The 26,086-nt window shown below is 35.2% G+C and overlaps 1 protein-coding gene across 1 annotated transcript in view; it reads right to left on the reverse strand.

The window, feature by feature from the left end:
* Positions 1 to 26,086, reverse strand: part of GABA-B-R2 (gamma-aminobutyric acid type B receptor subunit 2) — a 355,669-nt gene that overhangs the window by 18,724 nt on the left and 310,859 nt on the right. Inside the window, exons 10-13 of the mRNA XM_090405802.1 lie at positions 22,952 to 23,105; positions 10,354 to 10,486; positions 4,329 to 4,436; positions 2,042 to 2,164 (exon numbers count right to left, since the gene is read on the reverse strand). Of these exons, the coding sequence (XP_090261928.1) occupies positions 2,042 to 2,164; positions 4,329 to 4,436; positions 10,354 to 10,486; positions 22,952 to 23,105 (518 nt within the window). The remainder of the gene's footprint in view (positions 1 to 2,041; positions 2,165 to 4,328; positions 4,437 to 10,353; positions 10,487 to 22,951; positions 23,106 to 26,086) is intronic.

Consider the following 26,086-nt stretch of genomic DNA (forward strand, 5'->3'; position numbering starts at 1 on the left):
TGAAGAAATTTCCAATGCTTCTGATACCAGTTAAATTAGGGAGGGGGGGGGGGAAGATGCTTAAGAAACCAGAATATTTTTCGCCGGAGGGAATTGGAACTGTATTCTTTCTAAAAACAAGAAAGGTGTTCTTGACTGAATAGTAACGGAATATCTAAGGAGAGACTTTGAGTGTCAGATTCAGACCAGTTGGTCTTTTACCTGGGATAAAAACCTGCTTACCCCCCCCCCCCCCACACACACAGAGTTTATTTTGAAAAAGCCAGATGTGGCGATATTACAGTGTCCTGAACGCGGAGTAAAAAATTGAAGGAAATGCTATATGTATTTCTTTTCTTGAATTATTTTCTACTTATAGAATGATGCAAGATGGTCATAAATACAGGTACAGAATTGTGGGATAAAAAGTACTGAATAACTACAACGATGTATGTTATAGAGTAAACGGGTTTATTAACAAAGAAACATATGCACATCCCATCCACAACTATGGGTGAAATCTTGATCAAATAAAGTATTAACGATGGTAGATTACATACTCGAAATGGACACCATGTCTTTCAAGACAGATTTCGTAGTCCGCAATAAGGTTATCTGTCATCTCGGAAAATAAGGGTTGGGACATCTGCTGGCAATGATGACACCTGTTGCTTAGGGCACGCCTACGGAAACGACGAACAAACTGCTCACCAACATGTCGTGGGTTTGGACCATTTGTTCTACCAACTGCGCATGAACGAAAATAATACTCAACAATAAACGTCTTTTCTTCCAACGTCAACACCATTGCTAAATGTAATGGCGTAGACTCTACACGTACTCTGGGATTAATGTGCATGCAGTCGAACGGCATAACGTGTGTACATAATGTAAGCAGGTGTTGAAGTTCGGTATTTTTTTTTTTTTTTTCGCGCCATAGCGTATTTTGCAATTTGAATTCATCCATTTTGATGCCACATAATTTATTATCGTAGCAGCTAACTCTGGTTATCTGCTTTTGACTTATTACATCTGGCAATTTAATTTTTACTAAAATTTCTAAAAAATATATAAAATTAAATTTCGTACGAAACTTTCAGAGTTTCTGCATTCGGCTTTGAAATAATGCTGGATTTAATATCCACTTCATTTAAACATTGTCAATTTAATTATTGTTATTTGTGACGTATTTTTTTATCATCCCTAATTGTTTTTCATAATTTTTCCCACTGAAATGGGCCGATTTCGATAAAAAAAACTGAGATGCAAAAAAAAAAGTTCATTGACGATCTCAGATATCAAATAAAATCAATAAAATCTTTAACATAAGTATATAAGAACTCGTCTAGAGCAGAGTTGTTATATTTGGCACGACCAGCGAACGGACGGACAGACAAAATTGATCAAATCGGTGTTTACGCATTTTGCAATACGAAGCTGAAAATACTCGTCACGTATGAATATGAATTGCTTTATCAGAGAGAGAAAGTCGGATGGCCACCAGAAATAAAACTGTTGCTGCCCTTTTGTAAGGCTTTGTTCCATTCCATAAATTGATAGTGTAATTCTGTCTAGTAGATGTAGAATTCGCTCAGTGGCGGAAATTCAGCCTTAACTAGCTTTTTTTCATGAATCGACTTAAGATTTATCGTTTTCCAATAATCAATCTGTTTCTTTATTTTGTAATTAAGAAAGAAGTGAACCATTCTCCTTCTGCAGTTTGTAGTTGGACACTGTTTTGTACTTAGTTGTCCAACTACTAACTGCAAAATCGTGAAATTGTAAATAATAAATTTTTCTAATCATTGCCTGAAGTAAATTTATATAAAATATGTGCTTTGTTTACGTTCTCCTTATGATGAACTTTTATATTTTAGGACCAAAATTTAGGATTTTTTTTTATTATTATTATTTTCACTATCACGAAGCGGTTATAGCTACTTGCGGCAAACTTTCTTGGCTGACAATCTTCATAGTAATCTGTTTCTTTATAATTTAAAGAAACAGATAAAGTAATGTTTTAAAATGTAACAATAAATAAACTAATTTTGCCATAACATACCGTTGGTGCTCCTGTGCTGGTTTCCTTGTAGAATGGATCAATAATCTGCCAAGTAGTCAGAATCACAACATCAATCAATACCAGGACGCCAACAACTATAAACAGTTTGTAATCTTTAATTACCTACAAAGAGAAATTGCTTTCATGTTTTAATTTTGTCTTTGCTTCGGGGTGCATGATACTATAATGATGAATGGGCAACGATCATCTATTTATAACACCAACTTAGAATAATGAAAATCTGAGTAAAGGATGAAAATGAACCACCTGGTGTTGATTTTTTTTTTTTTTTATTCATGGTACAAGGATGCAATAATTCATTTAGAAATGGTAATGTCAAAAAGATAACACAAATATCCTTGTCTTGTTAGATTCTTGTAATCGTTTATTATTTATTTCTAAAGTAATCTTGAATTTAAGAGGCTGGAGAATCTGCTGCTATTAATCCTGTTGCAGCATTTCAACTATCTATTGTTGTAGCTCACGCCTTTCTGATGCTGGTGACGTCTCTGTCGCATTGATAGCACCTGTCTAGAAGTTCTGACAGTCGTGAAACGAAACGGTTACTTCGGTTTTGAGTAATATTTTATGAGCAGATGTTTTCTTAGTACCCTCCACGAAGGTGAAGAGGAACATATTTTGAAAATCGTGTACTGAATTCAGTCTTTAATCAGCTTGTAAATATACCTTGGTTAACACTATTCTATACCCATTGTGATTGTATATATCGAACTGTTAGCGACACACACACACACATGGTTACAAAGATTACTTTTCAAACAGTGATTTTAATTAGCATTACATTTGATAGTAGCAACATAAATACCAAAATAAACATATAATGTAAGTAATTTTAAGTAGATGAAAGTTTTACCGATACTTGATATTTAAATTATTGGTTGTGCCTTCTACAATGTTTATTTTTCAGCCTATGCATAGACGAAGGCAATACAATAAAAATTGCCCGCAAGATAGATTTATCTCAATAAGAAAAAAAACAAAAAAACACGAGTTTTCAAATTAAAAATTCAGTTAAAAGAAACGCATTTTTTTTTTTTTTTTTAAATTTGATAGACACATTTCATTAAGACTTTTCGCTTTCACTTTATTTGCAATCATTCTTGTTAAGTGGTGTCTTAGATTTGGAAATTCTTTTTGATCCAAGAACTTTTAAAACATTCCGAAGATATAAAAAATGCAGTGCTGTCATCAGATGGTAGTGGTTGTGATCTCCAAAGCGATCTTGGCTTCAAAGGAAAGTTGATGCGGCCTTACGAACATGCCATCATAACACAAGGTTGTTTGACTGACCTGGCAGTGCTCTTTCTTCATACAAAATGCACGTGCTTGAATACCAGACAGCTCTTGCCAATACGTTTATAGAGGAAAGCCAAGCGAACACGCATTAATTAATCATGTATTCTTTTGCTTGTTCTCCCCCCCCCCCTCAACTCTCTCTCTCTCTTCTAGAGAGAGAGAGAGAGAGCATATACTTATATTTAGTAAATATTTTGAAACAAATCAGAACAGCGGTTTTTTAGACCATTCATTAATATTCAGAGAACGGATTTACGTTTCATCGTATGCACGGCAAGTACATCACTTATTCGTGACAATAAGAAAATATTAAAGGAGAAAAAAAGGTAATTAAAATTTAAACAAGTGTCTCGTAACCATAAACACCTTTCCACACTTTGAGAAACATTGTTTTAGGTGAATACCAGGTGCTATCTGGTGCTAATGATATTTCGCCTGTATCACAGTCTGAGGAAGTTTGTGACAGACTTCCTCAGTCTGTGATACAGACGAAATACTGAAAGTATTAAAAGAATTTAATTTCATTTCAATTGTGCTGTTTCCTTTCATTAAATCTATATTATTAATGGATGCAATCGTTCGTAACTTCTGTGAAACTACACTGTCATGTTTCTGTGATAAAAATGACATCACTCTTTAAAAGTGACGTCATTAGGCTTCTCAGTAATTGCACTTCCAGTTGCTTGCTGGAAGTATGTTCCACTATTGTAATTTCTTATCACTCTTTGCATATTTAGGCACGGCGTTTTCATGTTTATCCACTGAATCGGTATACAATGTAAGTAATCAAAGTGTCTAGATACAGAGCACACCACCTGAGAAGTGTTTCTCCTTGCATCATTGGTAAGAGTCATTTTCTTGATTTGTTCCTTTGTAGAAATACCATATACTGTTCCTTCTAATAATTTCATTAGATTCAACTAAAATCAATTTTTACACATCAAGTAAAAAGTAAAATCAGTAATTGTACCTTTTTGTTTAACTTGATGTTAGTGAAGATTGCATGAACTCGCCACGTCTTGCTGAACATCGAACCAAATGCCAAAGTGAATCCAGTCATAAGAACCCATGCTCGAGCCTGTAACGAATTGCAAAAATAACATAAATAACAATATCAGCGGTATTATAATAGCAGTTATAATAATTAGTATAACGCTGTAACATATTTTGATGTGTTAAATTTTTCATACAATTTTTATGCCAAGTTTCTCTATGAGCGTGTACTTATGAGGTTTTTTTTTTTCTGGTCTTAGATCTAATTTTAAATCTTTGGCGTATAATGACTGTTGCGAAAGAGCGTTACAGTGATAAGTAGCTAGGTAATAAACTTTGTCTCAAGCCAATGAGACGAGTCTTTTTTTTTTTTTTTTTTAGCATGACGGGTAATAAGAAGTGGATTCTTCAGTTTATATTAAGTTAAGTAATAGTATGATGTTTAAATAAATCATACATATGATTAATAACAGGAGGAAGTGGCCGACTGCTTCTCTCTATTCCACAGTTCACCCACTGGTGAAGCTAATCGATTAATAATGGAACGTAAACGGTTCGATCAGTCAAACGGCTGTAGAACCTAATAAGACGTGCTCGTATTTGACTTTTGGTGAGCTTTCTTGGCAAAGTCTATACGTTGCAGTACACGAACATCTCCCCCTCCCCTGGACTCTTTATTGACCCGAGGGAGAAATCACTCAAGGTTTTTACTTTTTATTTCATTTCCAGATTTTTTTTTTCTTTCTGTTTGTTGTTTCTTACACAACATTTCTAGTAATCTGTATGTTCCAAAAATATCTAACCAGCACATCAATTATCGTCCTATTTTCTTCTTACTTCAATCTTTTTAACGGTAATCAATTATAGAAAAGACCAATTCTGTCGCTGTTGATTTGCAAGATGGTGAGGGGGGGGGATCTTCCTGCCAAGTCTTACCATCCATTTGAGTACGAATGGTATGAAACTGTTACCTTTGATATTTTCAAGGCATTGATCGAATCTCACGCGCACGCGCGCTCGATATCGAAAAACGTACTGGGACAAGTTTCAGAGAAACTTAATTTAACCTGAATATCGAATAATGGACTCTTCAAGACTCAAAGATAGAAGGAAGAATGTACGAGTGTACGTGGGAGTTTTTTTATTCTCCATTACCGCCATTCAGATCCACACTCAACGTCAGTGTTCTTCGCTGTGGGCTGATCCCACATCACTTTCTTCAAATCATGTCGCAGTAGCAACTGCAGTATAACATGGTACATTGTCATGCTGAAAGAGATACAACAGTCTATTATCCAGTAGTATTTGCATATATGTTATGGATCATCGCTCCATCCACTAGAACCAGATCTGAGTTCTGGTTCACATACCAGTCGGCAAACTTCAACCATCAAATTTCACACTTCAAAAGATACCCTTTTATCACACTAACGTTCACCTACTCCATTGGAAAACCGTGTACCTTGGTTCGTCTTTCCATATCACGTAGTTCCCAGAGTATTTGTCTGTACTGTTTATTATCCTAGCTGAGATTTGGCTTATGTGCAGCTGCTCTTCTTTAGAATCGGGCTGTTGCAGCGATGTAGTGACCTACTACGCACCTGAATTCACGTAGAGTTTTGAATACTTGATACTTAGTTTACACATTGGTCTGCCTAAATTCCCTTAAAACGTTCCGAGTAGCCTTTCATCCCTTACCCCTCGTTTCTGATCTAAGATGGTTCCTTCACATATCCACTGGTTGTTAGTGCTGCCTACAGTTGATTTTGGATGATGCAGCCTTTTACCAGTATCGCGAATGGAGAGGGTATTATTGCTGCGGCTTCATACGATAACAGATGTGCAGTAACAAAAAGATAATCATAGGGTTATGCATTTTTGGCTTATATGAGTACAGAGACCATCCACGTGTGACTGCTGAAATATTCGTTTTAGTATTTTTCATTTTAAAACGAGGGGAGCATTTTTATTATAGCGTGTGAATTACGATCGAAGCAACCCAAGTTTCCGACGAAAAATTCTATCACCTTCGTATGAAACTTGCTAACTCACCTTCACTTGAAAGTTCCTTATAAAAGTTATTGGCATCTTAGATAAACTCTTCCCATTCAATTGGGTATTCATCGATGCCCATTGAGCTATGGATGCTCTGAAAACTTCTTTCGACTGTGCGTGTTTTCGATAATTAAAAATTATTGAATAATTATTTTTACCAGAGACTCAACTTTCTTCAATACTACTTTACATTCATTTTTTATTCAGGAAATCAGACAGGAGAGCTCTGTGTTATCTGGTAGCTGAATGGAGAAAGCATTCAATGTCAATATCTAGGTGTGATATCGATGTATACACAATGCATTTTTTATATCGCAATACAGAAAAGAAAAAAAGAGACATTTCCTTACTGTCATGGATAACATAAAAAAGTTACGAAGGAGGAATTTTCAAGACAAGAATACATTTACAAGATGTAAACCAATCGATACTTATATTACTGTACCACAATGCAAAAATTAGAATGCATCGACTGAGTAAAAATAGAGGATGGAAATTAAAAAAAAAAAAAAAAAGAATTAGAATCAAAGACGATCGGAATAAACAGACTAGAACAGAAAATATCATCGTCAGCATGTTTATTTTAAAGAATTATTAGACAGTAAATAACCCAAATACAACGTCTCAAGGAGTATCACGTTTTTGTTCAGGTAATTCCATTGCGATTTGGAGCATTACTGTGGAAGAATAACCTCAAGGTTGCACACCGTCTTGGCAACAAACTGTTTCCGCATAAGTAAAAATAGTAAATCACGGGAATTATGCCAGATTTTTTTCCTAGTTAAATTGTCTTTACATAAGCTTCTTTAGTGGTCGGAAGAATGCAAATTGCATGGTGCAAGATCAGGACTGTGCGAAACTGGTGATTCGAAATATTCCAGTTTTAGCACCATAACCTCTCGCGCCTGCAGTTGGTAGTTCTGTCACATTGACATGCGCTGCGATGACGTTTTCGCTCGGCAGTCGAGAGTATTTGTGATGAATGGTGAATCCTAATTGATTTAGCATTGCAGCAACATCGATCTAAAAAAAGAGTCTTGAACTTCTTCTTTAAATTTAATATGTTTTACAACAGTCCTTAACTATTAGTGTTATAATTTATTGTGATGAAGTTTGTTTTAGAGCATTTCCAAGTTAAGTATTTAAAAGCTCCAAACACTTCTTTACCGTTGAAGTGTGTCATCTTATGTAACTTGACGTTTCCTTTTTTAAAAGCCAAACCACTGAAATTCGGAATTTAAAAATCACGATGTAAGAACTACACATAAAACAATGATCAAATATTTCCTTAATCATGTATGAGATTCATTGCGATTCTTATATCTAATAAATCCAAAATTATGCTTCCATCAGTGGCATAGAAATCTTAAGTGCAGGTAATGAGTTTTGTATACGTCATGGATTTGAGAATCCTCCAAGTGATAAAGTCTTTATTATAGTGACTGATCAATCTTGCTATTCGTTTTCACTACTGTGGTTCCTCTGGGAAATTCCCTCTAAAGGAATTTAGCCCCTTTAAGTTATTTGAGTTCAACAGCGTTATGCAACGTGATAATTCTTGCCTATTATTTGTTATTTAGAGTCACGCCGATATAAATTAAACCACGAGGCGAATATAGTTATTAACTGCTTGCGTCCTCAGCTGTTTCTTGCACTCTGTTTAATTATATGTTTTTACGTAGGCATATTCCCATCTCGAGGGGGGGGGGGGACCTACTAGCTGTATGAAAATATAGTTACGACTACGAAGCGACATGTTGTGTGAGCTCCGTGTTCAGCCAAGGAACGTTAAAAGGCCCTTCTTTTGTCAACTGAAAGTAGTCGGTCTCAATACAGGTGGTAGGATCCTCGACCCTCCTAGAAACTACGGTTTGGTATTCAAAAAACTAGAAATCTGGCAGGAGAACACGCGTAGCTAATAGACGTAATGTACGAACCTCTGCCAGAATTCCATTCAAACTATATGATACTGTTTTTAATTGAGATTTGAAATTAGTCCTTCCCGACTAAAGGTTAGGACTGCACTCTACACAAGTGTGCAACCTGATAATGATTAGACAAATGGTCAGCAGTGATCGACAGTTAGATATTAATATCTAGCCAGGTACCGAATTTTTTAAAATCATTTTAAGTTTAAATTCAACACTTAAATTCAAACGTGTGTGCCAAAATTTTGTTTTTGATCAATTTGTTTTATATTCAATATAAAACGGTCCATTTTTTCCTTTGTTTTAGTGATATCTGTAAAATATGAACAAAATACATGCGTACTATTGTCCATAAAATTTTCTTTGCGCCACGTTTTAATTATATGTTAACATATAGCTTTGAAAAACGTTTTCGTGGCCTTAAACTTGTAGAAACTGTACACAATGCCTTTTGCATACGAGAAAATTTAAAAGATCAGACAACGTGTGCATGTTCCGAAGCATTTCCGAGAAAACTACCAACTCCACCCAAGCTGGAGCCGTGAGAAGAAAGTCAGACAGGTGGGTTAAGTCAATAAACACTATTAACCTGCTTGAGAGAGAGATGGGGATGGAGCTTGAATGCGGTAACAGTAGCTAAATATAAACTACTCTACTGACTATGCAAACAATGTTATATTTTAAAATGTCACGAGTTTATAAAGATAGATTTGCTTTATTTACGAAATGTAAAGGTATGTTTTAGGAAAATCTTGCAATCCAAATCACAAAAGATTGGGAAGTAATATTTCCCAATCCTTAATATTTTCCCAAATAATATTTGGGAAAATATTAAGGAGGAGCGTCAGTGACAAAGGATTATACGGATGAATGGAGAGAAAGAAAAATCAGTGTGATGTGTGTCAGGTTGGACCCTGAAAGTATGCGGGGGGAGGTACAGATGCCTTCCATGAGCTGTGTGCTCTCACGGGAACCAGTTTAAATGTATTTCAGAATAGAACAGCTTTGAGAACAGTGCAGAGTAAATAGTTCCAGAAAATCGAGGCAATGAGTTTATAACATGGAGAGGGTGGGGATGAATGTTAAGCCAAGTGGAGATGTCTGTTCTTGGAAACCAAACATCTGAGTATTATCAAAATTTAGGATCATGTCAAGAGAAGACTTTTTACCCCTCTCTGTAAATTATTGGATTTCATAAAAATGAAAATTTTCTTATAAAACATATGGGGGAGTATTTCCCATCGGCTTGTGTTTCGTGAGAGGAACATGTTTTCTATGAAGAAATCTAAAGTCTGTTATTACTGCATTTAACGTAGAGGACATTTTATCCTCATAATAATGATATGCATAATATTACTGTAATTGATCGGTGGACTAAGTTTGAACAGCCGTCGGTCTGAAGTTTTTAAGTGGTAGATGATTTCTCAGTTGTTTGGTGTGATTCCCTCGCCTTAGTTTTCGAGGCCTTAAGTCGAAAACGCTGTTTCGTTCTTTAGTGCAAGAAATTCCTTTAAAGATGAAATATCTAATGCTTGGCCTACTCACTGCGCTAATATCCAGCAGGTATTATTATTATTATTCGTGACACCTCCAAGGAGTTCGAAGACTCATCGCGGGAGGACACCTACTATACAATTGTCTCCACCACTACACCGAACCTCTACTACCAATTATCTCCATCAACGCCATCTACCGCCCACCACCACCACAACTAATATCCAACCATCATTTGCATTACCATTATCATACTGCACATAATTCGCTTTCAGTACTGAGAAAGCTTTTTCGAGGGAAGTAATTTAGAACAAAATACAGAAATTAATGCTTTTAAAAAAGTTTTGCATATTAATGATGTGGATAGATAGATCATTGTATCCTGTGATAAATGTCAGTGATTATCATAAGATAATTGAGAAATGAATACACATCATAGCAAATTTATAAGATATATTGTGCAATATATATATATATATATATATATATATATATATACATCCATATATGTATATGCAAACTTACCGCGCAGATGTAGGGGAAGTTGGTTTCGCTGCTTAAACCGCTGTCCAGACCAAGAAGAATGACACTGGTGTACGTTAGCATGCATCCAACAACAATTATATTGTTTAGATAGGGACTGGACATCTTAATATACCTAAGAAATGAAAACGTGACAATTCGACATCTTCATTAAATAATAAAAAAAAATGCTTACAGATTTATGTTAAATACGAGCATGTTTGAACATTATGAGCAAAATTATAGCTAAGGACAGATTATTTATATTATTCCAGAGCCTGCGTAGCTCAGTTGGTATAGACGAGTCCTTTAGATCATTTTTCCATTTCTAGTGGCTATTTTAATTATGAATTGATTTTATTCTCGGATAAATTAATAAATTAAAGAAACATGTGGAGCCCTTACAATATTAAAACGCTCCGTTTTTATCTGAAATAATCAAGAGACTTATGTACAATCTAATTTGCTTTTTAAAATTTCTATCCCTTTAATAAAGCTGGCTAAACACAAATAAATATTTACATTTTTGAAACAAAAATATCAGTGTTGGTTAGCATTCTTATATTACCAGAACTTAAATCCTACAATAATTTCCTACTAGAATTTCCACACCTTGATAATCGTTTTGATTGTGATTGAGGAGTTCCCCTCTTAGGAAGAACGTCAAAAACTTCTGTGTTGAGTAGGCAAGATTTTCTAGTGTAACACTAGAAAAGCATGTCTACACTGCTTTTAGAAAGAGATACTGAGAAAACAACAGGGTATTCCATAGATATTCCATAGAAAAAAATCTCGTAAGTGGAAAGTGTTCGTGTGTAAAATCATCTAAGGTTGTTATGAATTCCTTCAAATAGAGCTTTTCCTTGGAATGTCATATCGATGTAAAAAGTTGTGACGTCTCAAAGAAATTATTTAAGCATCAGTGGGGTTTTATAAAATACCAAGTTTGGCTTGCTGTTTAAAAGTAGAATTACGGAAACGTGGTGTGACTCACGAAACGCCAGCTTTCAGAAATATTTCAGTCATAAAAGCTGCGGTGTGCTGGGCTCAAAGTGTGCCCTCTTTCAGATCGAAGAAACGTATGTGAAAGCAAATAGAATTTCAAAGGGACGCGATTCCTTTTACGTCAAAACGATTTCATCGCCCACTAGAGACTAAAAAATTCAATTCTCACACCGTTATTCGGAATGTCAACCAGGCGGAAATGCAGCCACAGGTCTCCCGACTCTCCTGAGGAAATGTAAAACTTAGCTGAGCATAGAAGATAGCTGCAAATAGCATCACGTTGCGTGATGCGAAGACGGTATATAAAGTATAGCCGATGTCACGTGTTGGGCAAATAGTTGACGAGCACCAGTGGTGACACCCTGTCAAGCATAGCGTACATTTGCGCTGCACCGGAATATACATTGGCAGAATGTGCTACTGAAGAATTTCTGGTAGAGTGAAACTGAAGTATGTTTCAAGAGGATATATTATCAGTTTTCTGTGCGTAGAGAGGCGGAAAAAACTGTGAGGATAAGTAGGATGCCTTAAAATCTACGGAAACGGAAGTGTGCATCTGGAATCGATAAACAGGAAGATTTGATAGTGTTAAAACCACTTAGAGGGGTTTTAACCCTACCATATCTATGAGCACCTAGAACTTCCTGCTTGAATTACTTTACTACTACAATCCTGCTGTTGATTTTGGACAGCGCTTGATATGTTAAAACAAGAAACCACAAAACTTTTTTTTGTCCCTAAATAACTGCTGAATTAATGGACGTAATCTGTATTCATTATTTCTAAGCGTAATCGATATGAATAATCCCATAGAACGTTAAACTGTACGAATGGTTCATCCTTTGATGCTTATCCAAGTATTTCAAGCTCATCACATCATTATAAATCTTGAAGTCTTCTTTGCTTTATTTATTTTTCTGTTCATCGAGTAATTAATTTTAAGCATTTCTTTCAACATTACGGAGATGCGAAGTTAATGGTTGAAGTCAAGAGTTGCATGCCGAGTAGCTCTTCTGGTGTCGACTAATGTCTTGATCTGAAGCTGGGATTAGAGCTGGCACACCGTTCAAGAGAAATTAAAAAAAAATGAAAAGATACCTCTGTTTCCTTAAAAGGTTGTCTCAGCAATTGGATGTAATGAATATTATGGGCCAATTGCAGACTCCTCTGAAAGTTCTCGATTTTTTCCTCGCAGTCAGTTCTGATAACACACGTACCTGATACCAAAAAGTAGTGTATGGAGGAGCAGAGTCCAGGATGAAGCAGGTGAGGTGACCAGTGGTGTTCCACAAGGTTCTGTGCTCGGGCCGTTATTGTTTAATTTGTACATAAAACACAAAATAGGAAATGACCTGAAGGGAGATTCAGTTGTTTGTTGATGATGCAAAGTTGGGTAGCAATAATTAATCAAGCTGATGTTTGCAGGATGATTTAAATATGCTGGCAATATCGGCAAAAGAGAATTGATATCAGTTCAGTATGGAAAAGTATAAAGTTATGCATTTTGGGATTAAAAGATTACAAGCTGTGTACCACATTGACGGAGCTGTACTCCAAGAGAATGATGAGGGTAGGGACTTCGGAGTGTTAGTGGATAGAGAACTGAAGTTCAGAGGACACATTGCTAAGGTGTCCAATGTAGGAGTACTTGGTTATTGAAGAACACACTAACATGCAGAGATAAAGAAGTTATTATTCCTCTTTAGAAGGCCTTGATACGTCCACATCTGGCTTTCTGTGTTCAGGTCTGGTCGCCTGGGTTCCTTGGAGATGAGGCAGTGGTAGAAAAGATTCGGAAGCGAATGAACAAGTTGGTGAGTGGTGTAAGGAATGTTCACATAGATAGATTGGAGTTGTGGATTACAGAGATTGGTTGATAGGTGGATATGATAGAAACATTTAAGTTACTAAACGGTTTTTATAAGATTGATGCAGGGAAAATATTTCAGCAGTGGTATAGTGATGGAATAAACAAGGGAAGGGTTTTTGTTACATAACAGGGGATTGATTATCGGTGGGTCTGTATTTTTCTCTGATTGAAAATCAATCTACAATGAAAATAGGAAGAGATGAGAAAAAATTTGCAATAAACTTAGAAAATCACATACTTGAACAAGTTAAAGTAATTTACATATTTGGCAGTCTCATTACTCACAACTTTGATAACAGAGAAACAGTAAAATAGAGACTTAACAAAAGATGGTCTAATTTGAATATTGTACAATATATATATATATATATATATATAAAACAGCATTTCAGAAAGCCTGAAACTCTATAAAACTCTTTAAAACCATTTATACCTACAGCAACGTATGCAGCCGACACATGGACACTCAATTAGAAAGTAATACAGAAAATCAGAGCATTCGAAAGGAAATGCTTACAAAAAATAAATAAGATTCACTGGTCAGAACACAAAACAAATGAGGAAGTCAAACACGAATTAAACCTTAGAAAAGATATCATAAATATAATTCTTAAACAGCAATTAAGATAGTTTGGACACTTCCAAAGAATGTCCTTTCAGAGATTAGCAAATATTATAGCCTTGAATGGAATCATTGGAGGAAGACAATCAAGAGGTTGACCAAAAAAAAGAATTTGGTTACAGTCTCCGAAGAGAAGGTCACAATTATCGAGCTTCATAATTGTGAATGGCCACATATAATATAAGCGATTTCTTTTACATACAATGCAGCCTATAACTCAGTTTTCGACCAAAAGGGGAGCTGTCTCCTTTCTGCAGCAATATATTCAATTAGATCATTATGTTAGTTTCTTGGAGATCATCTTAAGGAAACACCTTCTTTGTGGAATTCGATTATATGGGACACTGTGCTAGTATATATATATATTATAACAGTTGGGCTGGGGAAAAAATCTCTACTAATACTAGTTGTGCTCATTATAAGAAAAACCAGGTTGAGAAGTTATTTTTGGTTTTGTGGATAAGGAAAATTTCTCTCCAAAATAATATAAAAGGAGCGCTCCTTACGAAATTGCAAACAATTGGAGTAATACAGCTTACAGCCAAATATGTTTGCATTTTCCTCTTACATCAGTAGTACTACATGTTAGAATAATGTGAAGCAAGTGTAAGAAAATAATTTTTTTTTTATCACCGAAATGCCTTTTTTTGTATTTAATTAGGACCCCTTTTTCGCCTTTATTAGTTGCGGCATAATCTCCGTGGTATGCTCGCAATTAGATAGCGGACAAGTCCATACTGAGTTCCAATTTTGCTATACGCTTCTCATCGCTTGTTGTGTTTTTCTTAGTGCTTTATTCAACACCACCTGGTAACTACTAGGCAATGGCATGTTAACAGGGTCATCATGGGCGTTTGGAAAGGGGGACAAACGGGGCACTTCTCTCCTTGGATCTAGTAAAAAATTCCACCAATTATAATCGTAAAAGTGATTGAGATACACCTTACACCAAGCAACTCAAAGGCTAACACAGGCCAAATAAACGAGGTTTAAGTTTATGTGGGCCGCAAAAAACAAAAACTTCAATTTTCATAAAAACTCAAGTTTATTTTGAAAAGTACCGTATAAAAAAAAGAAGAACGATAAAAAAAATTTTCTCCTTGACACTTGGCATCGCTTCTCTACTGCTGTCTTTCCTACTTCGGGGGAAATCTTGTTCGCAGTGATTACTTTCAAAATTGATCCAAGGTGAATGTCAGTAATTCTGGATCAGACAGGACACTTATTTCCCTTCATACTTGTAAAGAACTACTCACACCGATAAGTACTTCCAAACATGGATATAATTTCACATGCGAATTTTCGAGTATTTTTAAACCTGGCTGGTAAATATTTGTAAAATCCAGGCACGCCAACTTCACTGAATTTTGCCTTCAAATCTGAATCGCACTGGATCTCAATTACCTCCATTTGCATTTGATTAGGTACTGATTTAATATTTATTGAAAAATCGAAGAAAACAAAAAACTTGTCTTCTAAAAATGTAAAATATGCATACCTTGTTTCGAATTCAGTTCTAAGGCTTACAATTTTTTCTGCGTATTTTTGATACGATGCAGTTTCACTTAAACTTGATTTGTTCAGGTTGAATGTCGGAAAGTGCGTTAAATCTTCATTTTTCAACTGCTTTTCCCAAAGAACTAGTTTACATTTGAATGCCTTAACTTGGTCACACATGTTCGTAATGATATGATCTTTTCCTTGCAGTTTGAAATTTAAATCTTATAAGTGTTTTGTTATATCAACCATGAAGGATAAATCTTCAACCACACTGTCAAAAAACAGGCTTGTGTCTTGATTTTTAGTTATTAAGAACTGCCATATTTCTTCTTTCAAGTCCCAGAATTGTTTAAGAATCTTAGAGCAGGATAGCCAACGTACTTCGGTATAGTAGAACAAACCGGAATATTCGCTGTCTAATTCACTTAAGAAAGCAGAGAACTGTCGCTGATTTATGAAATTAATGATTTTTTTTGATAGATGTCAACACATTTTCCATGTTTATTACTTTCGCGCATAATACTTCTTGATGTATAATGCAATGCGTATGATGAATCTTGGATCCGTCATAAATTTCACGTTGTTTTTTTTGCAGTAATGCCACAAAACCTTTGTTTTTTCCGGTCATAGAAAGAGTTCCATCTGTAGCTACAGAAGTTAATTTTGACTGAGGTAGATTGTATTTTTGCAGAAGTTCAAAAACACAATTAAATATATCTTGTCCTGTACTAGTGTTATGCATTGGTACTAGTTCCAATAATTCCTCAGAAATGTTGAAATCCGTGTCGCAAGCACGAAGAAACACAGCTAATTGAGCTATGCCCCCCAATGTCCGTACTCTCGTCACAGGCAATGGAAAAAGCTTCGAAACTAGATGATTTTGCTTTGATCTGAACACTTAAATTGTCGGCCAAATCAGTAATTCTTTCCGCAACTGTCTTTTTCAAACAATCTCTTTCGAGATAAAGAGATTGTTTGAAAAGCCTTCATATTTTCAGGACAAATAATTTCTGTAGCTTTAATTCTTCTTCTCCCGTAGTCCCAAATGAACCGTTGGGTCATTCATGGCTGGTAGGTGATACTCTTTGCTAGCTTCCTCCAGTCGTCTCGGTCTCTCGTTCTTGATGTCAGTTGAGAAAGGGAGGAATTTGTCCATTTTTTGATGTTATGAGTCCATTTTAATCGATGTCGACCCCTAACCCTTGATCCCTGAATGATGCCTTCTAGTGCTTGCTTTGGAATGCCATTAGCCCTCTCCACATGTCCGAACCATTTCATCTGTCTTTTTCTGATGGCTGTCAGAATATTTTCCCTTTTTCTCCCGTCTATTGAATCAGTCAGTTTTCGGACATTTTCATTGGTTTCGTGAGCGGTATAGGGATTCAAAAGTCTTCTGTAAGTTTTCATTTCGAAAGACAGGAGTCTCCTTTCATCTTCCTTCAATAAAGTCCAGGCCTCACAACCATACAAGAGGACAGAATTCACCAAGGTGTCAATTAGTCTTAGTCTGGTTGTGATTGCTATAATTAGACATTCCTTAATGAAATCACCTTCAGTAAAAGGTTTCGAGTGTTTAGCTATCAACTTCGACAAGATGTAGCTTGCATGCACCGCCGCTTCACTTTCTGGTGATACTTTAGTAAACACGAACTGTTGTTTTTTTCAGTCCCGACTTGAGCTCTTTCAACTTTTCTTGTCTCATTAATCCCTCGTAATTATCATATTTTGATTTATGTTGTTCATAGTGACGATTAATGTTGTATAACTTTGGTACACTGATAACATTATTACATATTAAGCAGATTATTTTATTTTTTACTTCACAGCAAAAATACTCCAATTCCCACTTTTCTTGGAAATTTCGATGTTCGTGAGCAATTTTTGGTTTATTACTATCACTTGGTTTCGATAGAGACATGCTGAATACAAAGGACTGATAAAAATTAATATTCGTTAACATAAAATCATCGAATATTTTAATAAAAACTGATATTTTTTCTTGATCATCAACTTACCAGACACTAAATAACTGCACAAATTAATAAGCGTAACGTAAATAAACTCATTTTTCTTGTTCACCGAAAGCGAAATATTTCCTGTTACGCACACCAAACAAGTCAGTTCAAACAAGACTGACGACTAGACGTGGGCGTGGCACTGACACGTTATAATCGGCTGTTAGAAATAGTGGGGGAAATGGTTTGCCTACGTGTAAAGGAAATGCATGCAACACGGCTATATGTAGTAATCACTGTCATTGGCATACGGCTGGGCCGCCAAAATATTCGTCGCGGGCCGCGAGTTTGACACCCATGCCTTACACCTTCGACCATGGGACGCTTTGTCTGTCTTAAAATTTTATTACGGGTGGCCGATTTCGGCCCTCGGGATAATCATAGAACACGTGTTTCATCTATAGCAGCAATAAAACACCTGTTCCTGTTTTTGGCTCATCTTTTTCTGATTTGTTAAAAAAAATGTTCATTACTGTTGTGAACAGCGACCAGTTCGTTTATCCGCTGTGTCTGGTGAGTCATGAGTGAAGTGTGAATTGTAAATTTACAATTCACACTTGATTTACGTGATTATTGAAATTATTATCTATCTATCTATGTTAATGATACCAAGAAATTTTATATACTTGGTTTTAATCCTTTTCCCAAATAAGTAAAACAAAGTTTTGTGCGTGAAATATGTTCACGTCTGAGTTACTTGTGTATAGAGGCTAATGACTTCATATTACTTGCCTTAGTATGTATCCCATAATGCAAAGCACCCCCCCCCCCTTTTCAGACGTGTATAATGCAATACATAATGGGAGGGGCCACTACCCAGACCGGTTTCGACCTTTGTTGAGGTCCCTTCGGTGAGAGCCAGACCCGGAAGAGATACTAAGGTTGAAGTAATGCAGAAGTCATATATATATATATATATATATATATATATATATATATTATATGCAAGTAAACGAAAGGTGCTTGATAAATGACCTTCTTAATAAAAATCTCTGGATGAGAGAAAGATGTAGAAAGGTTTTTACCTTGTGTATAATATACGTTAAAGATACCAAGAAATTTTATGTACTAGTTTTAATCCTTTTCCCAAGTAAGCAAAAAACTAAGTTTTGCGCGTGAAATATATTCACGTCTGAGCTACTTGTATATAGAACTAATTTATTTATTTATTTATTCGTATGGAGTATTCCTCCATTTCCTACCCCCCGTCCCTATTGGGGAGGGTTGAGCCCCCTCATGGGGGTTAAGTATTTATGGCTGTAGATCCGTGTGTGTTCACGGGGCCGGTTTGCGGGATGAAAAACGCCAGATAAACTGGCGAAAAAAACCCTACTGCCCGCGCCCAAGACCGGCTAACTTGGCTATGCCTGAGGAAGATCCTCAAATTCCTCACGTCTTCGACGGGAATCGAACCTGGGACACTCCTTCCCCAGTCATATGGTTGCGAAGCGCACAGCCACTAGGCTAACCTCGCGGAATAGAGCTAATGACTTCATATCACTTGCCTTAGTATAATCCCATAATGCAAAGCACATCCCCTTTCATGCGTGTATAATGCAATGCATAATGGGAAGGGCCACTACCCAGATCACTTTCGACCAGTTTCGACCTTGATTGAGGTCTCTTCAGTGGGAGCCAGTAAAGGTCCAATAAAGGTTGAAACCGGTCTGGGTAGTGGTCCTTCCAATTATGCATCATTATACACGCCTAAGTATGAAGTCATTATGATATGAAGTCATTAGCTCTATATACAAGTAGCACAGACGTGAATATATTTCACGCGCAAGACTTTGTTTTGCTTACTTGAGAAAAGCATTAAAACCAAGTATATAAAATTTCTTGGTATCTTTCAATATAATGGAAACAAGAATTATATATATATATATATATATATATAATTCTTGTTTCCTTTATATTGTAAATGTATATGCATTATGTATGTGTTTTTGTATTCATGCAACTGTATTCTATAATATACTTGTTAAAAAAATTAAATAAAAATTTATTGATGTAATTATTTATCTATAAGCTTTGCCTCCCCCTAAAAAATTTTCTGCGGACACCCATGAAGGTCACTATCATTGGCTGGTAGTGTTTTGTCATCATTACGGTTTTCAAGGATTTAGACCTAGAGTAGCCTTTTCCGGTCTTAGAAGTCATCGTTGAATCTCTTAAGAGGATGTCCTGGTTTTCTCTTTCCTAGTGGTTTGGAATTTAAGGCTTGTTTTGGTAATCTTTGTTTTCATTCTTTGAACGTGTTCCATCCATTTATGTTTATATTTTTTAATTTTTTCTATTACTGGTTCTTGGTTTAATTCTTTCATAATTTCTTCGTTTCTTTTGTGATCAAATAGGGTATACTTTGCAGTTTTTCTCATAAACTTCATTTCTGTTGTTATTAATCTTTGTTTCTTTTTGTTTTATTGTCAAGATTTCGCTTCCATACATTAAGACTGGTAGGGCTAATGTATTATATACTTTTAGTCTGGTTGGTTTTTGAACTAGGTTTTTGGTTTAAATATAGAGTTAATTACACCAGTTATTTTTAAATATTTTGCAATTTTTACGTTTGTCTTTTTCATTTTCATATGTGATCATACATCCTAGGTAATTGAAGGAATTCACCTGTTCTAAGATGTTGTTATCCATTGCTATCTTAGTTCTTGCTGGATCTTGTCCTTTAAAGGCCATAGTTTTTGATTTTTCTGTTGATATTATCATACCATAATCTTTGGCTATCTCATTTAGATCTAAAATAGCTTTCTGTAAGTTATCTTCAGAATGTGTAATTATTATTTGGTCGTCGGCAAAAAGAAGAGTGTTTAAGTTCACTGTAGGAGAAAGTTTAATTCCTTGATGTAAATTTTTGTTCCATTTTATTATTATTTCATTTAAGTAGATATTAAAAAGAGTTGCTGAGAGGGGACATCCCTGTCGGACCCCTTGGTTTATCTCTCTCGTATATGGTAGCTCGTGATTTAATCTTATTTGTATTTGATTATTTTCATATATACTTGTGATAGCTTTCAGGATATTATTTGGTATTTGTCTTTCTTTTAATATGTTAAATAATATATTTCTTTTAACTTTGTCAAATGCTTTTTCAAAGTCAATAAATGCAATATGTGTTTCTAAATTGTATTCTCTTCTTTCCTCTATTATTAATTTTAGGCAAAAGGCCGGGTATATATATGATCGTCCTTTTCTAAATCCATTCTGTATTCTAAATTCTATTTTCTAAATCCATTCTAAAATAAAGTTTTCAGAATATTTATTAGTTTGCTATTTAAGATTCTGCTATATATTTTGTAACAGGAATTTAGTATACTGATACCTCTATAGTTTTTAGGGTCATCTCTGTTAACTTCTTTAAATATAGAGATTACTATTACTTTTTTACATTCTATTGGTGGGTTATTTGTTGAATAGATTTTCCTTAAAAATAATAATTCCCTCTTTGAACCTTATTGCTGCATATTTGGATAATTCTGAACCCAACTTATCTTCTCCAGGTGATTTTCCGTTTCTTGTTTCTTTCAGGCTGATTTCTAATTCTTCTTTAGTTATTTCATTTTCATTAAATGTTTGCCAGCTATCTTTTTTAAAATATTTATCTGTCCACAATTCTGTATATAGAAATTTAGAAAAATTCCTCTAATTTCAATTCGGTGATTCTGTATTAATAATTTATATACAGATACTAAAGAAAGCGTAAAATTAAATGTTTCAGAATCTTATACGTTGGGTCTTATTTTATATAAATCATGTTCTAAATTAGAAACAAATTCGTTCCATGATTCTCTGTCTTTTTTCTGACTTCTCTTTTAGCTATGGCTTTTGTTCTTTTATATTCTATTTCATCTTCTCATCTTTTACTGTTTAGCCATTTGTGATAGGCTTCATTTTGATTATTTTTTTTTTTTTGTATTGTCCCATATATTCAATTTTTTCTTTTCAGTGAATTTTTGGGCTTTCATTTGCTGCTGTATATTTAGTATCGTTTTTATATTAAGCCATTCTATTTCTTCATTATTTTATCTAAATATTGGTTAATTCTTTGTTCATACAGCCATTGTACATTTGTGTCATTCAATAGTCTAGTTTTATAAACAAATGTTTCAATTTTTCTTTCTGTTCTTGTTGCCATTTAGGTGGTAATCTTAATTTTATTTTAACAAGGAAGTGGTCACTGCTTATTTCATATCCTCTGTGAACTCTAACATCTAGTGAAAATTTTTGTCTTTTCGTTTAATATAAAATAATCTAATATTGATTTCCATCCTCTTGCTGCCCAAGTATATTTATGTATGTGTTTATGTTTGTAGAAAGAATTCATTATTTTTAGGTTATTATAAACGACAAAGTCGATCGAATTTTTACTATTCCTGTTTAGAGTATGTTCTCCATATATTCCTATATTATGATTAAGTTTCTTGTTTCCAGTTCTTGCATTTAAGTTTTGTTAATATTACATAATCGTTTTTATTTATTTTATTATATATATTTTGTAATTGATTATAGAATTCAATATTTTCATCTTCTCTTCCTTCTTCCGGTGCATATAAACCGGTTATTGTTAAATAACCTCTATCTATTTTTATTATAACTTCTATTATTCGTTCATTCCATAATTACACATTTACACATTTTTCCAATTTTCTTCTCTGGGCATACTGTAAAAATATCGAAAAGATAAATTCCAAACGCTTTCTCAGAAAATATCTTGAACTCTTTCAAATTAGGTCTTCCTATAAAAAAAAAGACACATAAAAAAGAAATTGATGAAAGAACAATAACAAAAAAGGGAAGGAGAAGGCAGTAGCTGAATACTGCTTATTTGCTCTTTTTCTCTTTAGACAGCATTTATAATGTTCTGCGGAATTCATTCTTCCGATGCCTTAAATTTTAATCTCTGTACCTTCATAGAGCATGCAATTGTCAAGAGACGAACTTCTTTCATGGCAAAGAAAGAAATCGGGGGTAATATGTCGGCAGTCTTTAGTTCGACGACCAATATATTGTACTTGCTTGGCTTCTTCATTTGTTTTCTTCCGAAGGTGGGCTCGTACATGCTCTCTCGTGACATTAATTCTGTTCGAATTTTCTCTTCTCGTGTTTTATTTTCTGAGCGTCCATGTTTTTAAACCCCCCCCCCCCCTATCTGCCCACAATCGCTTGTCTGTTTCGTTTTCGGTACATCGTTATTTGCTTTGAATTGCGTTTAGAAAGCTTTTCGGTATTTTTGGCTTAGTTTTTTTCTGAAGGAAATTTTCGTGGCATCTTCTTATACATTCCGTATAATGAATTTTTGCCAATTTGATTAGTCGACTGAAGATTTTTTGTGGAATTTATTATTATTATTTTTTTTTTTTTGAGAGAAAAAAGTGTGAATACGCAGATACAGGTCCACAAGATCTCCGCTGATTGGTAAGTTAAATTCCAAGAGATGTCGGAACTGAAATGTAATTTTTTTAGAATGTTTGTAAAGTAACTGAATGACTTCAAATTTAGATTTTAAAAATTACTACATATAATTCAGATTTAGATCTAATTTCATTTCGAATAGAAATTAATCAAAGAAATAAATACCTCTGATTCCGGTACTTTATATTTACGACTAAAAATCCAGTGGCGAGGATTATACCGAGGACTGCGAAAGTGACTATGATGGAATATACAGTGATGCTGATTCTTTTCCTGGCTATTTTCTTATGAGTTCTGTCTGTCGGGGGTCCGACGCCTCCTACGAAAATAAATACGTTGACTAAAGGATAACGCCGAGTTAATACGCACCTTTTTTTTTTTTTTTTTTTTTTTTTTTTTTTTTTTTTTTCATGCACTCATAAAATTGAACGAATAACACAAGAAATTGATTTCATAATTTAGTTCTAACCAAAACTGTGAAAATTATCAAAATATTTCATGGCACACCTGTCACCGATTTATGGTTGTCGTTCCCATTGAAATCGTTAACCGGAATTTAAAATATGGCGTAGTTCTATTACAGATGCAGCACTGGCCATGGGAATGTCTGTGTTTATTGATCATAAACTGAATTTCAGTTTATGATTAATAGTGTGCATTACTTGTACTACGTGATTAACTGTGGAATGTAAGTTTTATGACATTGTGAACCCATGAAAGGTAAATGCCCAATTCGATACGCTTGTTAGGTTAAGAGTTAGTTAATCCGTGATCCAGCCATAGAGACTAAACAAGCCTCCAACGAGCATGTTGATGGGCTCACACATGGTGATGAAAATCATTTACCACCGATATGCCAATGAAATTACTAACTGGGACATCATTCTCCTGAATGATATCCTTTTTGGAACACTTAAAACAAGTTCCATAGTAATCACTCTAATTTGACCCCCCCCCCCATCTAAATGGCATTGAACCTTCGTTAGTGTAAACATGGAATGGAACTTGTGAGCTACAGTTTTATCGACAGCTCATGCAACTCCCTCTGTGTGTGTGTGTGCACAGTAGAAACATTTAACACACGATTGTAAAATTCCGCTCTGAACTTGAAGTTCTCGTCCAGATTTGGTGTCTCTTCATTGATGGTATAAATCTCCACTCATGATTCTATTCGTCATTCCAGAAATATCATTGACTGGCTGACTGAATTGTTTCTTAATTTATCATATACTCTTCCATCTTTTCTCAGTATCCAGTGTTACTGATTTGGAAAGTTCAAATTTGCATACCGTGCCTAGACTCGCATTATATATGTATGAGATCTAGAACTGCCAAATATTGGATATATTTTATAACATTTTGGAATTATTTATTTTTTTACGGGAATGTCACTTAAGAAAGTTTGCTAGAATCCTAAAATAAGAAAGTTTCCTAAAATCTTTTCCTTGAAAAAAAAAACAAAAAACAAACAAAAAAAAAACAACGTACTCTATTATGCGCATTGCATTATCCTACTGCGCAGGATATCTTGCAGAGTTTTTTAGTTTCCGGAGACGGTGGTTATGACGCCGGTTCATATCATGATCTTATCCAATCTTGTGTGTCTGTCTGTCTGTACACATTCCTTGGCATCTCTTATTGTTCCGTTTAAAAAGACAGACATCAATTTTGGTGTGTATGTGTGTGTTCGGAGATCAATCAACACACACACACACACACACACACACACACACACACACACACACACACACACACACACACACACACACACACACACACACACACACACACACACACACACACACACACACACACACACACACACACACACACACATTTTTGAGCATTGAGTAGATAATACCCCATTTAGGAGCATTGTGGGGATATTATTCTTTCATATATTGAAAAATTGCAGGATAAACATAGCTCTATGACAAAACTAATTTTTTTTTCTATAATTCTTTTTTTTTTTTTGTTTTTTTTTTCCACTTTATATGTTCTCAAAATTTCTAATCAAAGATACCTAGTGCATTGCAACTTGTACACGTTATCATTATTTATCAACAATTAAACAGTATTCGCTACGAATACTGTTTAAGAAATTTCCTGAACCACAAATGAAAAAATATTTTTTAAGTAACTGTTAGCCGTTTCACAAACTTTCACAACTGAGACGCCTGCCAAATTGTCCGAGTGGTTAGCGTATCCGCTCTCAAGCCAAAAGGCTGCGGGTTCGAATCCCGCCCTGGACATGGATGTCTGTGATTGTCTGTGAAAATACTAGTGGTGGACAATAGATGGTGTTGGTGTACATGATGCAGTTGGTGGATGAGGTTGAGTGGTGGAGACGGAGAGTTGTAGAGTAAGTGCCCTCCCTCGATGAGTATTTAGACTCCTTGGAGGTGTCAAATAATAATAACAATAATAAAACAGTTAAATCTCGACTTCCAGGCTCTCTGGAAAAATTTAATTTAAATTTCTGCAATTCTGGAAACTTTAAAAAAGTACAGATCTAAATTTGAAACATTTATTTCTCAGACACAGAAAGTGTACTTGTTGTTGTTATTATTATTATTACATGACACTTCCAAGGAGTCTAAAGACTCATGGAGGGAGGGCACCTACTTTACAACTCTTCGTCTCCACCACTCCACCAACCGCAACTACCTTCATCTACACTAACGCCATCTATCGCCGACCACTACCGCTAGTATTTTCAGAGACGGCGGGATTCGAGCCCACAGCCTTTTGACTGGAGAGCGGATGCGCCAACCACTCGGCCAACCAGATCTTCTAAAAATACTGAATGGAGGCGCCGGGTATCGATCCCGGTACCTCTCGCATGCCAAGCGAGCGCTCTATCATCTGAGCTAACCTGGTAAATTGGTCCTTGCTTTTACCAGTCCGATTAGGGCTTGCTTTGTGCTCTTTTATGTTAAATACTAAAGACATTTTTCCACTGGCAGAACTTGGTAAGCGAAATCTCGTGAATACTCAAAATGGTTCTCAGTTCCATTAGTTCAGAAATTGCTTGATGATTCCTCCATACGACTCGTGTATTGCCATTGTTAAAATATTGTTGTCGAAATAGTTCAAAAATGAAGGAGCGGTTAAAAAGTTTGAAGCAGGTCCTTCAAATTTTTTAACTTCTTTGTTCACAAAATGCTCGTTAAGTTTCGATTGAATTGGATTTCGATGTAACGTTTTCAAAAAGTCTGGAGGCGTCGAACGGCATTTCCAGCAACCTACTTCGTAGTAATTTCGACGATGAAAGTTTTGCAATACAAATGAAAGGAATTC

The sequence above is a fragment of the Typopeltis vanoorti genome, chromosome 15, assembly GCF_054136105.1.
Source record: "Typopeltis vanoorti isolate ZY-2024b chromosome 15, IOZ_Tvanoo_1.0, whole genome shotgun sequence".
Lineage (NCBI taxonomy): Eukaryota > Metazoa > Arthropoda > Arachnida > Uropygi > Thelyphonidae > Typopeltis > Typopeltis vanoorti.